Source organism: Melozone crissalis, unplaced genomic scaffold (genome assembly GCF_028551555.1).
Source record: "Melozone crissalis strain CALT ecotype California unplaced genomic scaffold, PUWL_Pcris_2 ptg000042l_1, whole genome shotgun sequence".
Classification (NCBI taxonomy): Eukaryota; Metazoa; Chordata; class Aves; order Passeriformes; family Passerellidae; genus Melozone; species Melozone crissalis.
In genome coordinates this window covers 30,506,794-30,523,945 of record NW_026535820.1, presented here as the reverse complement: position 1 = coordinate 30,523,945, position 17,152 = coordinate 30,506,794, and the positions used below count along the sequence as shown (strand labels likewise).

The window sequence follows — 17,152 nt, the reverse complement described above, 5'->3', positions numbered from 1 at the left end:
CCACCACCAAACCCAGATTTTTTCCTTAAGTAATGCAACAGACAATCATATTTTAGAAGCTCTTTGGCAAGGAGGCCAGGCCAGACAATCAAAGCTATTATCTTGGGATTAAGGATTGCAATGCCTTTTGTGGTCCTAAATATCCTGTTCTCATCTCTTACAGGTCACAGAAGTTAAAGGACTTGCTACTCATATCCTTGTGGGAAGTGTAACCTGTGAGACAAAAGACCTGTTTGCAGCCCGGCCTCAGGTGGTTGCAGTAGACATTAATGACCTTGGTACAGTAAAGCTGAACCTTGAGATCACCTGGTAGTAAGTAGAACTCCTTGGTCAATCAATCAATCAATCAGCTGTAAAACTGCAACCAAAGAAAAATGGTTCATCCATGTGGGTAGTTCTCTCGATATTTTTCCCTGCCGAGGAAGATTGTGAAGGAACTGTGGCCCAAGTTTGGTGTATGAGAAATAGTTCATGGTCAGCCACAGTTTGCCTGCTTTTCCTGTGGTAAAGAGGGTTGTGCCTAGTTTCAGCTGTTAAATTAGGTTTGGTAAGAACTGACATTACAAGGTATGGGAACTGCTTAGTGATGATAGATCTCAGAATTGCCTAAAGCTTACTTCAAAGCTTGAAAATGGGATATAACTGAGTGCTCATATATATATATTTTTTTATTATTATTTTTTAAAATCATTTTATGGATTATGGATTCACACTACCATAGCAAAATTCAGGAACTGGCCCATCTTGAAAAGCTGGCTTTTAAGGGCTTCATACACCACAAGAGTGATGGTAAAATGTCTTGGTGTTTTCTATTCACATTGGTCAGCATAGGTGAGCTGGTAGCCTTAGGATACAAACCCAATTCTCACTGCATTTTAATGAAATAAGTAAATGTCATTTCTGAAGAAGCATTGATGCATTTAACTTTTTACAATCATGTGTGCTGTTTCTTGTAATGCAATAAACATGAAGCCAGCAATAACAGCTCCTGGTTTCCTTTACAATGCAACAGCTCTATTAATAGTTGAGCACCTTTCTCATTAGTATGTGTGACACTTGGCAACTCAAATTCAAGAATAATTTTCATGTGAGAAGAATAACATCAGACTACACTACAGAAATTATTTCTGAGGGAACACTTTTATCAGAACTGAAAACCACACTTCTGAGACTGCTGTCTAATTAACAACATTTTCTTTAAACACTTCAGTTTAAAAACTTGCTACCTCTGGGTTTTGATGTGCTAATAAACCACCCTTTCAAAAATGCTTTCTATGGACCTGAAAGTCCCTCTTGCTAAGCCTAACAACCTTTTATTTTCTCCCCTCTTGCTTGTGTATCCATAGCCCATTTGATGTTGAGGATTTGACCCCATCCACAGGAAATGTGAGCAAGGCATCTGCTCTCCAGAGGAGAATGTCCATGTACAGCCAAGGCACTCCTGAAACACCAACCTTCAAGGACCACTCATTCTTTGTAAGCTCTGTTTGGCTTCGTGTTTATGTAATGAGAAACCTTAGAGCAGTTCAAACACTGCAAACATTTCACTGCTTTACATGTCTAAGCTTTTTTTGCCCTGGTTCCAGCAGGTTACCCTTACAAATACTTATAAAGCAAGTGCATTCCTAGCTGCTAATCCTAAAAAAAGGTGACTATGATCCTGGCATCTTTGAAACTATGTGGCCAATTAATGCATACCTATCCTTCCTGCCTGACTGCTGTGATGCTTGAATAATCTTTAAAAAATGTGTTTTCATTTTGCACCAGTAGTTAAGCAATTATTATAGCACAAGTATTTTTAAGTATCCTGTGATAAAATTTGCCCCTGTACTGAAGATATTCACAGGGTGTTCCTGCGTTTTGCATGAATCGAATTCTGAATGCTTAATCAGGCCATCTGTACAGAGATTAACTTTGCAAGTGCTGCATCCCATGCCTGTAACTTAGTACTCTGCTGCAAAGCATTCATTTAACTTGCCCTTCCTCACACCCTCTTTGCTTTAACTGTTGAAGAAATGGCTGCATCCCCTGCAAGACAGGCCAAAGTTGACAATCTTAGATGCTCTTCAAGACACTTTCTTTGACAAGCTTCGCCGCAGTCGCTCTTTTAGTGACCTGCCATCGCTCAGGCTAAGCCCCAAAGCAGGGCTAGAGCTATATGTGAGTCCTGGTTTTTGTTTGGTGAAGGATTTTTTCAGTTCCTGTGTGGCATTTCTGTTCCCACGCATGCTTTGTGTGTCGCTCTCTGTTGCAACTCGCTCATTTTGCTGACTGATTAGAGGGCAGGACATAACTGTGAGCCCATGCAGTTCCCATTAAATCAAAATTCCTCTTGGTTTCTACAGAGATAATGATCAGAAGTCAGCTGTCTATGGGCAGAGAGCAGGGCAGGAGTACAAGCCACCAGTGTTCTTAAAGATCACCTGCTACACTGATTGACGCTCTACATTTACCTAGTAACATGACTTTCAGAAGCTAAAAGCACACCCATGTCAAAGAAAAGAAGAAACAAACCTTTGGCTATGATTATGTTTAGGGACAAAAGCTGCTAATAATACTAGAAAAAAATTTCAAGTTTTGGACACTTAACCCTTAAGCTTAACAATAGTGGATGCCTACAGTTCTTTCCAGCAAATTGTCAGCAAAATAGTAGTTGCCTTCCATCTGTGCCATGCATTTCCATGAGCTGGCCACATTACAAAGCAGGGTTTGTAGGTTAGATAGGCAGGTGACTCCTATAGTGATTTTTCCCCATGTGTCAGTCAGAGATGAGCATATGTATCTATATCTATATCTGCCCTGATAAGTCTGGAGTCTGCATAGGCTGGTTTTGCTTCTTTAATGAAACACCACCAATCTGGCTGACTCATTTCAACAGAAACTCATGTTGGAGAGAACTCCTGTATAACTCTGGTTCAACAATTGTTACAGACATCCATGCCACGTGCAGGACATTGAATAAAAGGAAATAGCACAATACTATCACCATTTAACCACCATGACACTAGAGAAACTTGGAGCAAACTGTGTTACATTTTACAAATTGCTACTTTAGAAGTCAGAAAATAAGTAGAACAGACATCTGTAATGAGTAGGAAAATGCAGACAAGGTGGTTTATGTACAATCTTATTAAAAAGAGCTATGATACAGGAACTAGAGCAGTGCACTGGAAATGCAGTTTGAGAGGATATAGTAGGGTGAGCAGATTTCATGACTCTCTGGAGATCATTTCCTAGAGCTCTCTTTTTAGCAGAGGCATGGCAGAGCCCAGGTTTTCCAGAAGTTTTCATGCTGAAATTGAGGACCTGTGCCAGATGAAAGCGGAAGTTTGATTTGAAATACTCTTTCCATCTCTCAAGTCTTGAATGCTTCTTTAATCTTTTGCCTTGCCTTTTTCTTTCCTGGGCACATGCTGTTATTTTTTTCCTCTTTCCAATGCTGCATTGATAAACTCTTTCTCCCTATTATCTTTTCAGTCAAATTTGCCAGATGAAGTCTTTGAAAATGGCACAGCGGCCACTGAGAAGCGGCCTCTCTCCTTCACTTTTGGTGACCTGCCTTATGAAGATGCTGTGCCCCCTGCCAACTCAGCAGAGTCCTCCTGTGCTCACATCAGCTCCAGCCCTGACATCACTGCCACCCCCAGCCAGCACCGAGCCCTGGGGTCCTCCCAGAGCTCCAGCCTGGACTGTAGCAGCAGCGACTCCCACAGAGACTCTGTTGCTGAGCCAAAGGACCTGCTGTCCCACGGAGAGGGAGCGGTAGCTGAGAGCAAGAACACCCCCAGGGCAGCTCCTGAAGTTTGCCAAAAGGTCTCTGATGCTGGGAGTGATCATATCTTTGTGGAAACGAGCGTCCCGGTGTCTCTCCTGCAGGACACGGATGAAGGCTCAGAACTCAAGCCTGTGGAGCTGGATACCTATGAGGGCAACATCACAAAGCAGCTGGTCAAAAGGCTTACATCAGCAGAGACACCCCTGACCCCAGAGAGGCTGCCTTGTGAGGGATCCATTAGTGGGGAATCAGAAGGATATAAGTCTTATCTCGATGGAAGCATTGAGGAAGCCTTGCAAGGGCTTCTCTTAGCTCTTGAGCCACATAAAGAGCAGTATAAAGAGTTTCAGGACCTGGATCAAGAAGTCATGCATCTAGATGACATCCTAAAAGTGAGTACAATTTCAGAAAATGCTACCCTAAAGAAAATCTGAGCAGGTACAAACTCCTTGCCTGCCTCGCAAACATCAAAGTAGGCTTTCTGGAGAATAGTAGAATTCCCTGGTAGCAGTAGATTTGCTCCTGCTTGGAGCATCCTTTCACAATGTTGCATTTTTAAACTTTTGTCAGCAACGTGCTTGTCATAGCCTTGTGTCCTCAAGCAACAGATCTTTTATCAAAACCTGGGGGAAAGAGAAAAAGGTGCTGTGACAGAAGGGTAATTAAATTATACCCTTCCCTGAATGCCTTGTGAACCATTGTGAATCACCTCTTGTGAACCCATTGCTTGTGCCATACTGGGGATCAAATATAGCCAAACTTCTGCCTTTGAAATCTATGAGTCACATCCTCAGTGGGTGTACTTTAGCATACTGCCCCTGAACTGCATGGAGCTGTGCAAAACTGCACCAGCTGAGGATCAGGCCTTGTAGCCATACAAGCTGAATTTTCTAAATTGCCAAAGGGATTTAGAAGCACAAGTGTCACTGAAGGTTGCTGTCCCCATGTCACCTCGGCATGGCCTTTTCCTTTTTCCCCTCATCCATTTTCATAATGAAAGACATCCTGTCATCACATCAAGATGCAGAGAATAATGTTAAAAATCAGAAGAAAAGTGGTTTGCATGTGTGTTGCTAATATGTTTACTGGAGGTCACTGTTACTTGTATCTCCCCTGTGAATAACAACTCGTGACACGTTACTCTGCAAACAGTATTATATGGGAAATAATCATTTCAAATGCTTCATATTCATATGCAAGTTGGTCTGCTAGTCATTTAAGCCTCATTATTCAAAAATATGGCTGAGGAAGAAGCAGGGAATCATTTATTCTTCTGCATTATCTTTTTAAAAGAAACTTTGTTAACCCCCTTATTTCCATTGCATGGTACTTTTCCAAATTAAGCATCTTTTTTTGACAGCCTGCAGCCTCCATTCCTTGCATTATTTATTCCTAGAGAGGTTTGAGCAGGCAAAGGTACCATTACTATTAGTTTCTAACTTGGTACAAGAGGATGACTATCCAAAGGGCAGAGAGACACTGTTTATTTAGGCTGCTTTGATCAGAAGTTACAAACAGACAGACATGGGATGGGGGTGAGAGGATGGATGTGTGCAGACAGGATTCCTGCACACTCGAGATGGATGCCTCTTCAGACCTGTGGAAGTCTGGTGGTCAGCTCACAGACTGGCACTCAGCATCACCAGCAGCCATGCAGAAAAGGGCTCCTCTTGCAGAAGGGTTGAGCTGGAATCCAGCTGTGGCTGAAGAAACCTCTCTTGGCCTTATTGGATGAGCAGAGAAAATGGCCCACATGTTGCTGTTCCTGTTTGCTTGAAGAAGCTGCACTACCAAGCCCTGAAGGAAATGGAAGCTGAAACCATTGGTGCTGCACAAGAAGCAGGATACAGCACTCATCCTCATCACAGATGTGTTGGGAATTGTGTCTGATCAGCTATTGACTGTACAGTCAGTTTAAGGACTCAGACATCCTAAGTGCAAATGTATGACCATTGGTATTGTGTGCAAATGAATTACAAATGGAACTCCAGCTGCCTTCAGCTCTAGAGCAGCTGGTGCTGGATCTGAATTCCTCAGAGGCCAGTGCATTTTTCTGTGAGCTGAGACAAAGTCATGGCTCCTGCTTGGGACTGGAGGATGTGGCCTGTGTAATGGCACCAGTGGCTCACGACTGTTTCTGATCAAATAATCACATGGTGTGAAAGATGTTGGAAGTCATTGCGCCAACCTATGGAGGTGATCCCTCAAGTTACATCTGACTCTTCAGGATAACCCTGGAAGAAATTCTGAGGGCACATGTGGATGAAATGCCGCATGGGGCCAGGGTATTTCATACTTCCTACAGCAACAGCAAGGTTCCTTTGCGTTTCTTCCCTGTGGTGAGGTGGGGATGGTTTACCCTCTCTCTAGCACTGTTAATTTATGAGTTACAATACTGCCTTTCTCTGTCACCTAGGAATCTGATACTTTATTGACTTTTCCTTGATAATCCATTTGGCTTCAAAGGCCACAAAACTCCTTTCATTCCATTAATAAATGTGCAGCTATGGGATGAAATTCATTCCTGGCTAAGGTCTGTTAGAGTTACGTCTGGAATAAATCAGGGAGTGCCATTGGATATGTATAAATTGGCTTCTGTAGCTAGAACAGCAATTAAGGAATGTGCCTTCCCCTTTCAACTTCCATTGCATTAATTCTCGTCGTTCCTTTTGGAAAATGCCAAGGGCTGAGAAACTTGGATTCAAGAAGTTCTTCTCATTTCTATAAAACATGTTGAATTTTGCCTTTGAGGGTTTTCCTTTGGGGAAGAGAGTGGGTAGCATGAGGAGGGGAGGAGGAATGAAAGGCTTTCTCCAGTTCTCAGGCTTTGATTGTATATGCTATGAATATGAAGGCTTGAAATGAAACACCCAATAAAATGAAGTTTTAAAAATAAAATGAAGAATTTGAAGTTTTAAACTTTATCAATTTTTTTCTTATCTTTCTTGTAGTAGCTAATACCTGGGGTTTTCATTGGTTCGTTCTGCCTTTGCAGTGCAAGCCAGCAGTAAGCCGAAGCAGGTCCTCCAGTTTAAGTCTAACAGTTGAAAGTGCTTTAGAAAGCTTTGATTTCCTGAACACCTCTGACTTTGATGATGAGGATGGTGGTGGTGTGGAGGTTTGTAATGGTGGAGGAGGTGCAGACTCGGTATTTTCAGATACTGAGATTGAGAAGAATAGGTAAGTTTGTAGTACCTGCCAGCTGTGCTTACGCCAAACTGACACCCTGGCTCTTTGTCACTAACAGGGGATCCTGGTGCACAATTTATTCAAGGAAGACTGACTAATCCTTGATGAGTTTTAGGGTCAGAGGGCTCCCCATGGATGCTGCATACAAAATCTTTAGTTTCCAGGACCATTTTTTTTCCTCTGTTGAAATATATGCAATCTGTCCTCCAGAGGAGAAGGGTAAATTAAATTAGGCTGATATCAATACTGGCAGAGCCTCTTCCTTGACATAGGTTTGGACCTGGCTTTCCTTGGATGTAATTACTAATTCCTCTGTGGTTTTTCCCCCCTCCCTTTGTCTTTTCTCTCTAGCCGAATGAGTCTTTGCAGTGGATTAAGCTTGTCAGTAACAATAACACAGGGCCAGATTTAAGCAGCATGATGTAGGTTGCCTTTGGAATGTAAGAGTGATGACTGGTACTCTGTTCATGGCCCTGCGTGTCACCTGCCCTTCTTTCATCACTTTTGGTCTTTCTGAGAAAAAAAAAGCAAAAAAAAGAGAAAACAAAAAAAGCTGTGGTGTTGTGCCGTGGCCTGCCATTGTTGTGTGACTTTAAGATGCTGTGCTTCAATCATTAGATCTTGAAAGCATGTTTGCCTCCTTTGAGCTGACACGATGCCCAGCAGGCACGTAAGCGGCACTAGAGCTGGAAAAAGAGAAAGGAACACGGTTCCCTCCCTGCCTGTGCTCTCCAGCCGGGAAGCTGTACTACTCACAGCTTGCTTAAAGCAGTTTGAGTGCAATGAGCAACCACCGTGCTGTTCCCATCATGTCCTCATTCCAGAATAAGACTTGGTGGGAAAAAAAAATTGGGAAATTGTGTTGCTTGCTGAACTGGCACCCTGACCTCAGTCCGGTCTGTGCTGATTTAAGGATCTAGCTTCAACCCGTTAAAATAGAAATTAAAATTTCTTTTTTTCCCCTCTGGCTCATCCCCAGACAGTGCAGATTCCCGCTTCCATTTTTAGATGTGTAAGTGTGTGACTCAGTGTAAAGACTGCAAGTGTTGAAACTTCTGAACTTGCAGCCAAACACACTTGCCATCTGGGGACTGACCTCAGGCTTTGCATTTAAACATGGGGAGGATCATTTGTGCAGCAAGACAATATTGGAAATAATGATTTAAAACACAGTAAGACTAGCTCAACACTCTTGCAGAAACAATTGGCAAAGTAAGCTGTACACATTGTGTCTAAAACTGCATATGAAAACATCATGTCTCTTACTTCAGCAGTGGTTTTCCTTTCCTTCTGCAATGAACCTTAAATTTGACAGCAGGAGGACTCTGCAAGCACAGAGCTGTTCTTAGCAGCTCAGTGCTTGGGAAGGTACAAATTGTCATGGTTCTTAATCCAGAGTGACTGGGCAGGTGATTCGTCACAGATGGGAGAAAACTGTCACCACCAAGGGACAGTAACCACAACAAACCTTGCTGTTGAGAACATCACATCACTCAGGGCAAGCCAGTCAGGGGACAGGTCTGTCCCCTAGATGGGCACGTCCCTCCTGTTCCCAGGCAGGGCAGCCCTGCTCCTTTGTGATATGATGTGCCCATCACCAGGTTTCTGTGCACTTTCAGCTCTTCTGCCGTGCTCTTTGCTCATCCCCTTGTGTGTGAGTGGGGCTGTGGGTGCGGGTGTGTGTCTGCTGTGGCAGCTGCTGGCCCTGCACTGACCTCCTCTTCCTCCCTGCCTCCTCCCCAGTTACAGGACGGAGCACCCAGAAGCCAGAGGCCACCTGAGCGAAGCTCTCACCGAGGACACGGGCGTGGGCACCAGCGTGGCTGGCAGCCCTCTGCCCCTGACCACAGGCAACGACAGCCTGGATATAACCATAGTTAAGCACTTGCAGTACTGCACCCAGCTCATTCAGGTACCAGCCCCACCTCATTTGGGCATTTATTTTAAATCCTTCCTGCCTGCAGGCTGGCAAGGTCAGCGCTGCTCCTGCGAGGCAGTGGGAGCTCCGGGCTGGCACAGACACCATGCTGGGGTTGGATGGTGACACCCTGACCCCAGCCAGAGGTGCCTCCATCATTTCCATCCTGGCTGGTTTTGGAGCAGACCTGACATGTGAACTAAGGGGGGCTTGGCACGAGATGCCCAGGAGGGCTGAGGGGCAGGGCAGTGGGGAACAGGGGCATCCCCTGCTCTGGGCTACAAACTCCTGCTGGCTTTGCTGGCAGGTCCTCAGTGGAATGGGTTTCCAGTTAAAGCAGCCCATGTCTTCAGAGGTAAAACAGGAACCCTGTCTCCACTGTTTAACTGAGATGAGCTTGCAGTGTTCCAGAATAGAGATAAATTTTTGCACATGAGGCAGAGAGAATCTGTCTCCAACAGGCATGGTGAAGGCAGCATGAGGCAGCTCCTCTGGGACATCAAAGTTGTCAGTTCGTGCTCACAACTAGAGGGGCTTTTCTGTAGGTTTTTTTTCAGAGCCCATGCACGGCAAATGCAAATTTAAACATCCAATAAGTGAGGTTATCAGGGTTTTCCTGACAAATTAAAACATGCTGCAACTTCCTCTTCACAATGATTTTACTCTTCCATCTTATTTATAATTAGCTTTATTTTCCCAAAGGCTCGTTGAAGCAGGAGAGCGTGAGCCTGATTCCAGCACCCTTAGTGCTGAGCTGGAAACTCTGCTGACTCACAGTATGAGAAAAAGGGAGGTTTTTTTGGTTTCAATACAAGAGTATACAGTAAATATGCAGCTGAGCAAGGTGAACTTGAACCACATCCACACACAAAGCAGATCTGATATGAATATTATTTACATAAACTGCTGAAGAAGATGTAGATAGCAGCAGCAGGGAGTATTAGCAAGGATTAATTAATTAATAAAATTAATAAAGGCACCTAAGTAATTGATCAAAGCTGAAATGGAATAGAGAAAGAGCAACTTGTGGTCTTCCCCTGTGCAGGGTTGTCCTGAAAGACTAATATTCTTGCCTGGCTTTAAGTCTCGTGGTGATGGGTTTCTTTAGCTTTGTGGAGTGTGTAAATCAGAAATTACTTACACAAATGGCTACTTGGATTCTCAGGTGTCTGGATGTGAATGTAGATGTTGAAGGTACAAGCAGTGATGCATATCAACTAGGACCAAAAAATATCCCAACAACAAAAAAATTTTTAAGTTAAGGAGATCCTGTGGTTCGAGGCAATGAATTTGTTGTTGCACTTCAGGTGTTTTGGAGGTTTTTGTTTTTTCTGAGGCTGGGTTTCTTTTTGGTTCAATGACACCTTTTTGCCTCTTCCTATTTGTCTTCACCAGCAAATTGTGTTCTCCAGTAAAACACCATTTGTGACAAGAGACCTCCTGGATAAGCTGTCCAGGCAGATCCTCGTGGTGGAGAATATTGCCGAGATCAGCACTGAGAACTTGGGAAACATCACCTCTCTTACAGATGGTAAGAAACAGCTTAGGGGCTTTCCTTCTGACAAGGATTTGCCTGGGCATGTGTGTCTGCTGAAATAATCACTGTGCAGAGCTCACCAGCAGTGCAGGAGGGGGCCACTGTAGTAAGGGCTGGCTCAGGGTCACCAGGAGGTGCAGCAGGCAAGGCAGGTGTCACCTACATTTGTCCTCAGTGCTGAAATGCAAGTGAGAAGAGAAAGGACTTATCCAACCTGATGTGCAGAAGATGGACAGATGTCATTGGTGTTATGGGGTAGGGATACTTCCACCTCTGAAGACCCAAATTCTTCTTCCACCTTTCTTTCCTGAAGAAAGGCACAATTTGCATTACAATATCAAAGGCATAATACAACTTCCTGAACATTTTCATTTTTAGTCGTCTCTATGGAGAACTTCTAAGTTATTTTTCTTTTTGCATCTATTTTAATACTTGGAAGAGTTTGACAAACACATAGTTACCCTCATGTACACTCTGGCAGGATGGGTAAATACTACAAGGTGTATTTGCTATATCAGAAAATTGAGGCGAAAATTGAGTGACTTACTTGAAGCCATAGTGTAGTGCTAGGACAGGGACCAAACTTGTCCAGACCATTTGTGGTGTTCCCCTAGTATTTGTGCTATTTAAGAAGAAGGGGCATCAATGCCAAGAACTGGATCAGGAGCAAATTTTCTCACATTACCATGGGAAACAGAAAAAACATGTTACAAACTTGGGGTGAGCACCTGGTCATTCTCATGAAGGTAATGGCTCAGGGAGACCCAGCAAACAGTAACTGTTTATCAGTGGGATTGGGTGAGATGTCCTTTATTCTTACCTTCTTTTTTCAAAGCTGATGTTTCTAGCATGGCTTTGTTTCATTATTCATTTTGTCTTCCCCAGCAATTCCAGAGTTCCACAAGAAGCTGTCACTGCTGGCTTTCTGGATGAAGTGTACTGGCCCTGCAGGAGTGTATCACACCTCTGCAGACAAGATGATGAAGCAGTTGGATATCAATTTTGCCACCACTGTGAATGAGGAGTGTCCAGGACTTGCAGAAACAGGTACAAACTGCTGCAAAAAAATGTGTCAAAATGGAGAACAGTTGTTTTTACCGAGCTTTGTTTTCCAACCCCTTGGAGATCTGTTTGGCCACAGTTCCAAGATCTCATTTGAAAACTAATGCTACAACTCTTGAAACAGTTTTGGCCCCAAATAATGAAACAAAACAAAAGGCGAGGTTAACAGAAAAGAAAATAATGTTTTAAGGCTTATGAGCTAACCAGAAAGAAAGTCTATTTCCAAATACAGATTTGTAAGTGATTCAGTGAATCAGGAATCCTTGCACTTAACATTGTGTATCTGTGTTATTCCCACACCCCATTACAGTGCACTGGGATGAAATTAATCCACATTCAAGTGAGTTTGTCTGAGCACAGGTTCTTATATTGTGGGTGATGTGCCACACCTCAAACTCCAGCTATACTGACTAGCTCTCCCTTGGACAGAATGGGGATGGAGGCTGATTTGCCCAGGTGTGGCCACTGTGGGTGCCTACACAGGGCAGTGTTCTCCTTCCTGCTCCATGCTGCAGCTCTCACAGGCAGTGCCTCCGACTAGCTTTCTGCATGCCACACTAGTGCAGGAACATGAAAAATAGCAAAGCCATATCCTGCCTCAGAGGCACTGTGGGGATGTACAGGCAGTGCATGTGGAGAGGGGGTTACAATGCAGGATATTGTTCTGCTAGAAATGATGCTCTGTTGATTGCACAGGAAGGTGCACTAGCCATCTGTAAACTGCCAGAGGTTCGTCCTTACAAAGAAATTCTCTAGCAATGAGACCCACACAGGGAGAAGGCCTGTCCAGCTTCTCACCTAACCACAGCTGAGCTTGGAAACATTGGGAACATCGCTTAGAAACATTACTTATCTGGCCTTGCAGATGAGGTTCTTTCTTTCTGGTTTTGAAGTGGACTGTGTAATTTTGCCAGCAGCTTTTGCTCTCACTAACCTGTGCCTTTGGCCTCCTGCAGTCTTCAGGATCCTGGTGTCTCAGATCCTGGACCGGACGGAGCCTGTCCTCTACTCCAGCATGTCCTCCGAGACCATCACTGTCTTTCAGTATTACAGCTACTTTGCCAGCCACAGCGTCAGTGACCTTGGGAGCTATTTGCTGCAGCTCGCCAAAGAAGGTAGGGTTATAAATTCTGCTGGCCGCTTAGGGAGTACATCCCTGTCCTTCTGAGCTCAACACAAGGCAGTCCAGCCCTGAGGCTGGCTTTACAAAAAAAGGAGAGAAAAGAGACAAAGAAGTGTCCTGGCTATTAAGTGAATGCACCTGAACAGTTGTGCATGTCAAGGGAAAGGAGCTGATGCAGATAGACCCTCAGTCAATCCTATTTCCATATTCAAATGGGAAAAAAACTGTTTTGAAAGCACTGTTTTTCAGGGAATGGCTGATGTGGTGGGCTGAGCCCAAGGTCTGGGAAGTTTTCTGTGCCCACAGCTTGAATGATTGTGGTGGTGTTCGCACGGGTCCCAGGATGGAGACGAGAATCTTGACTCCATGTTTCAGAAGGCTGATTTATTATTTTATTATATATATTCTATTAAAATAAAATGATATATTAAAACTATACTAAAAGAATAGAAGAAAGGATTTCATCAGAAGGCTTGAAAGGAAAGGAATGGAATGATAATAAAATCTTGTGACTGACCAGAGAGTCCAAGCCAGCTGACTGTGATTGGCCATTAATTAGAAACAACCAAAATGGACCAATCACAGATGCACCTGTTGCATTCCACAGCAGCAGGTAACCATTGTTTACATTTTGTTCCTGAGGCCTCTCAGCTTCTCAGGAGAAAAAATCCTAGCAAAAGGATTTTTCATAAAATATGTCTGTGACAGATGATGTCTTGGTCTTTCACCACCTGTTATGGAGACACCTTCTGAAGTGCTGAGCAATTCTCAGGGATCACAGCACCTCAGATTTTTGTAGGCCCTGCCACCAAGAGCTAAAGAGAGAAGCAGATGCTGCACAAAGTGTGCTGAACTGCAGTCCCTGGCAAGCCAAGTTTTCTTCTCTGTTTGAGAAAGAGTTTGAGGAACCTTGCCTAGTTTTCCTTTTTATTTGGGCATATAAGGGAGCTTTTGCTCAAAAGCCTGGAAGCAAAATGGCATTTCAACTCACCTCTGAAACATATTAGCCCTAGCTCTTGTTGGCAGACATCAGTCTATCCAGGAAAAGCTCTCACAAGGGTGCTCTGAAAGTCAATACACTGGCAAGGATATTTGATTTCAATTGCTAGAGTGAGAATTGACATCTTCCAGCAGAAAGCAAAAATTTAACAGGGCTGCCTATAGTTCTGGGTAGGCCTAAGTGCTGTACTTGGGCCCATCTATTCATCTCCTCCTCACTTGAAGAAGGTCTGACAAACTGGTCCAGCTTAAAGCCCAGACAATTCCCCATGCAGACACACTGCCATGCTGCAGTTGCTCAGATGGGAATATTTTTGTATCCTCAGTGTGTGTAGTATAAATCAAGGATTGCTAGTGAGGAAAGGATCAATCCAAAGTGCTGAGAGGATAAAGTAAATAACACAGACCTTTTTCTTGCACTTCCAGCATCTGTGGTTCAGGTGCTGCAGTCAGTGAAAGACGGAAAACTGCAGCACAACGTGTCCAAAATAAACTCCAATAACCTTCCGCCACAGCAGGAAGTTTTAAGAGCTTTGGCTTTACTTCTCAATGAAAATAAAAATGAAGTCAGTGAGACTGTGGCATCACTTCTGACAGCAACTGCAGAAAACAGGCACTTCAGGGAGAAGGTAAGTGGCAGAAAATCACCTGTCACATGACAGACCTGTGTCATCATGACTTTTTCTACCTGTATGTCTCAAATGTCTGTGCATATGAAATAACTGATCCAGCTTGATTTAAACTGATCCAGAGGGATATTCTGTCTGATTTTTCTGCACATGTGAAGGTCTGTTTCTGTCTTTATGCCAGTCTGCTTGTACCTGTCATTACGCTAAACAGGTACCAATCAAAACTGCAAATACTTACTGAGTGCTGTGCTCTCCAGCTATCTTCTACACTTCAGCATTTCTGCTGCCCTGTCTCAGACTTGCCTTCAGTCCAAGGCTTCAAGGTAACAGTCCCCAGCACCATGAACATGCAAAGATGTAGATCTCAGTTTTTTGGTTTTTTTTCCCAAAGGAGTCTGCCATCTGTGGGACTTGCCACCATTTCCAGAGGGGATGGACTGCCTTGGGCAAACACAGCTCAGCTGTGAGAACTAAGATTTGAGTCTACCTCTGATACCAAATGCAACAAGCAAGGCCTGATTAAGCACAGAAATTAAATAGAGGGGAGAAGGAGGAGTGAGAAGAAATTAGGGATCGGCTCCCACCCTTTCATGGCAGACCTTTCCCTACTATCCATCCTGCTTTCTGTCAGGAAAGAGCAACATAAAAGGCAACTGGAAGAGGAAGAGTGGCAGAAGGAAGGCAAAGGGAAGAGAAAAAGTCTTTGCTTTTCTTGTCCCCTCTGTGCTTGCCCTCCCACTTCATCTTCCATTTTTGCAGTCCCTTGGTATTTCATACCATCCTTCTCCCATCCCCAGCTTCCTGGAGGCAGCATCTCAGGGCAAATATAACCTTCTCCTGGAACAGCCATGTGTAGCTGATACCTGGTCCACTGCCTGCAGGAAGGACGACAGAGTGGCTTCTGTGAGGGCAATATGCAGCCTTATGCTGCAGATGGATTCACTGTGCAGCTGAGTGCTGCTGAGATTTGCTGCTCAGTAGTGGCTGCTAATTTCTAGGGTCAAGCAGTAAACTGGTCAACAGCTCATGCTGACACTGTAATCATGTTAAGTCTCCCTAGGGTCTATACCAACTAGTTCATTATTATCCCTACATTAAAGAGACCCTCTCAAGGGCCACCTCTTGAGGTATTAGACTCCAAAGCCCATTCAAAGCTCTTTGGTGATGTATGGTAAAAGGCATTCAAAGGTGCCAGATTGTGCATCTCACTTTAATGTGAACTTCTCCTCACCAAAAGCTGCCCTGAGACTGCTGATCTATGGCTGGTGGTCTGGCCTGGATCTGCTGTAGGGAATTATCCCACCTGTGCCATCCCACATGCTCCCTGCCAGGGAGGCAGGCTGCAATTGCTGTCCTTTAACAGGGTAGCAATACCTCCATGCTCCACCCTTCCTGTGGAGGCACAGACATTTTCATTGCTGTTCTTCTTTATCTGTTTTCAGGCATTGATTTATTACTGTGAAGCACTAACCCAGCCCAACCTCCAGCTGCAGAAAGCAGCTTGCTTGGCTCTAAGATACCTCAAGGTAAGAGACAAGGAATACACTGTGGTGCTTGGCTTTGCTCTTGAAAGGACCTTTGATAGGTACAAACAACAAAACAGAAATTTCAATGACAGCAGCAGTAGTGTTTTTGTTTTGTTGCTGTGCTCCATCCTTTTTCAGATAAAGGAAATTGTTTAGAACCTTCTAAACCACAAACACTTGGGTTCTGTGACCTTGGCAAAGTTTTATCTTTTGCATATCATCTTTTCCTCCCTCTCGTACTGACTTCAGGAGACTCAGTTCCACATCACAGAGAAAAAAAAAAAGTTAATCCGTAAAGTACTGACTGAGAAGGATAAAAAAGTGCTTTCCCAGGATAAAATGAGCTCTAATGCATGTGGGCTGCAGTAGTAGAGAAGAGAGATCACAGCTTGTTTTGTGATAAATAACTGGTCATAATATCTGGGCACTGCAGCTTCAGCTAGCATCTGGTACCATCTTTGCACTCCAGCCTGTGACAGGATGGGAAAATTCACTTTTGTTTTGGTTGTATGGAGCCATGGGAGACAGCAGCCTGGCTGGTATGCGTGGCTGCTGGGGCAAAAAATGTGTTCCGTGAGACTGATGCACTTTGGACTGACTATTTCTCCCTCTAGTCTGTCCCCTGGAAGGCAGCTCTAAACTGTAGCTTCATCCCAGTCACAACTGATGCCATTCAACACATAATCCAGTATTGTTTAAATATGGAAAAACCTTTCCCTTAAAGGAGAAGCTAGCAGGCATCCCTGAGAGGCAATGCTGAGGGACATCACATCTCTGCTGCCTGAGGGTACAGTGGGGTTTTTGATTGCTCAGGAAAACTCAGACTAGGAACGAGTTGTGGGAACTGGAGCTAGACAAGTTTAACCTGAGCAATGTGGCTTCAGTGAGCTTTGAATAGTGAGAATGGCTGGGCAAAAAAGCTGCTGAGGGGAAAGTATCATCATTTGGAATCTTCAAAGCAAAAGCTGAAGCTGGAAGTTTTTACTTCAGAGATGGAAATGCTACAATGGATAGGTGGCTGTGGATGGGGTAACCCAGGGCAGTTTAATCCACAATTGGTTGTGGATTAAGCAAAGGGCCCAGTGAATCTCTGAGGTTTTTTTCAGATGGCAGCAAGCTCTGTGTGGCTGTGCCCCATCACTCTCAGGCATTTGAGCTGTAGTCAGCAGTGGAGCCCCACCAGAGTCACACACGAGTGGCCACACTGAAGGCAAGGTGGTGAGGTGTAATGGCTGTGGCAGCAAAGCCCTCATTCAGAGCATGCAGCCCAGGCCTTGTGCCCCTTGGATCGACAGGGCTCATACAAATGCTGACACTGTGCCTCAGTGCCCCTTCCAGGTGTCACACTGGGGCAGCACCTGCCCTTCCTTTCACTCATCTCTCTTGTAGTATTA

The 17,152-nt window shown here is 44.3% G+C and overlaps 1 protein-coding gene across 3 annotated transcripts in view; it reads left to right on the top strand.

Moving 5' to 3' along the window:
• Nucleotides 1–17,152, top strand: part of RIPOR2 (RHO family interacting cell polarization regulator 2) — a 52,280-nt gene that overhangs the window by 31,830 nt on the left and 3,298 nt on the right. For 2 of the 3 annotated variants that reach the window (XM_054284898.1, XM_054284900.1), the window contains exons 11-21: nt 164–312; nt 1,347–1,476; nt 2,014–2,160; nt 3,478–4,167; nt 6,771–6,955; nt 8,708–8,876; nt 10,278–10,413; nt 11,305–11,466; nt 12,438–12,596; nt 14,030–14,232; nt 15,675–15,758. In XM_054284898.1, the coding sequence (XP_054140873.1) occupies nt 164–312; nt 1,347–1,476; nt 2,014–2,160; nt 3,478–4,167; nt 6,771–6,955; nt 8,708–8,876; nt 10,278–10,413; nt 11,305–11,466; nt 12,438–12,596; nt 14,030–14,232; nt 15,675–15,758 (2,214 nt within the window). The remainder of the gene's footprint in view (nt 1–163; nt 313–1,346; nt 1,477–2,013; nt 2,161–3,477; nt 4,168–6,770; nt 6,956–8,707; nt 8,877–10,277; nt 10,414–11,304; nt 11,467–12,437; nt 12,597–14,029; nt 14,233–15,674; nt 15,759–17,152) is intronic. The other variant, XM_054284901.1, reaches the window with a different exon arrangement.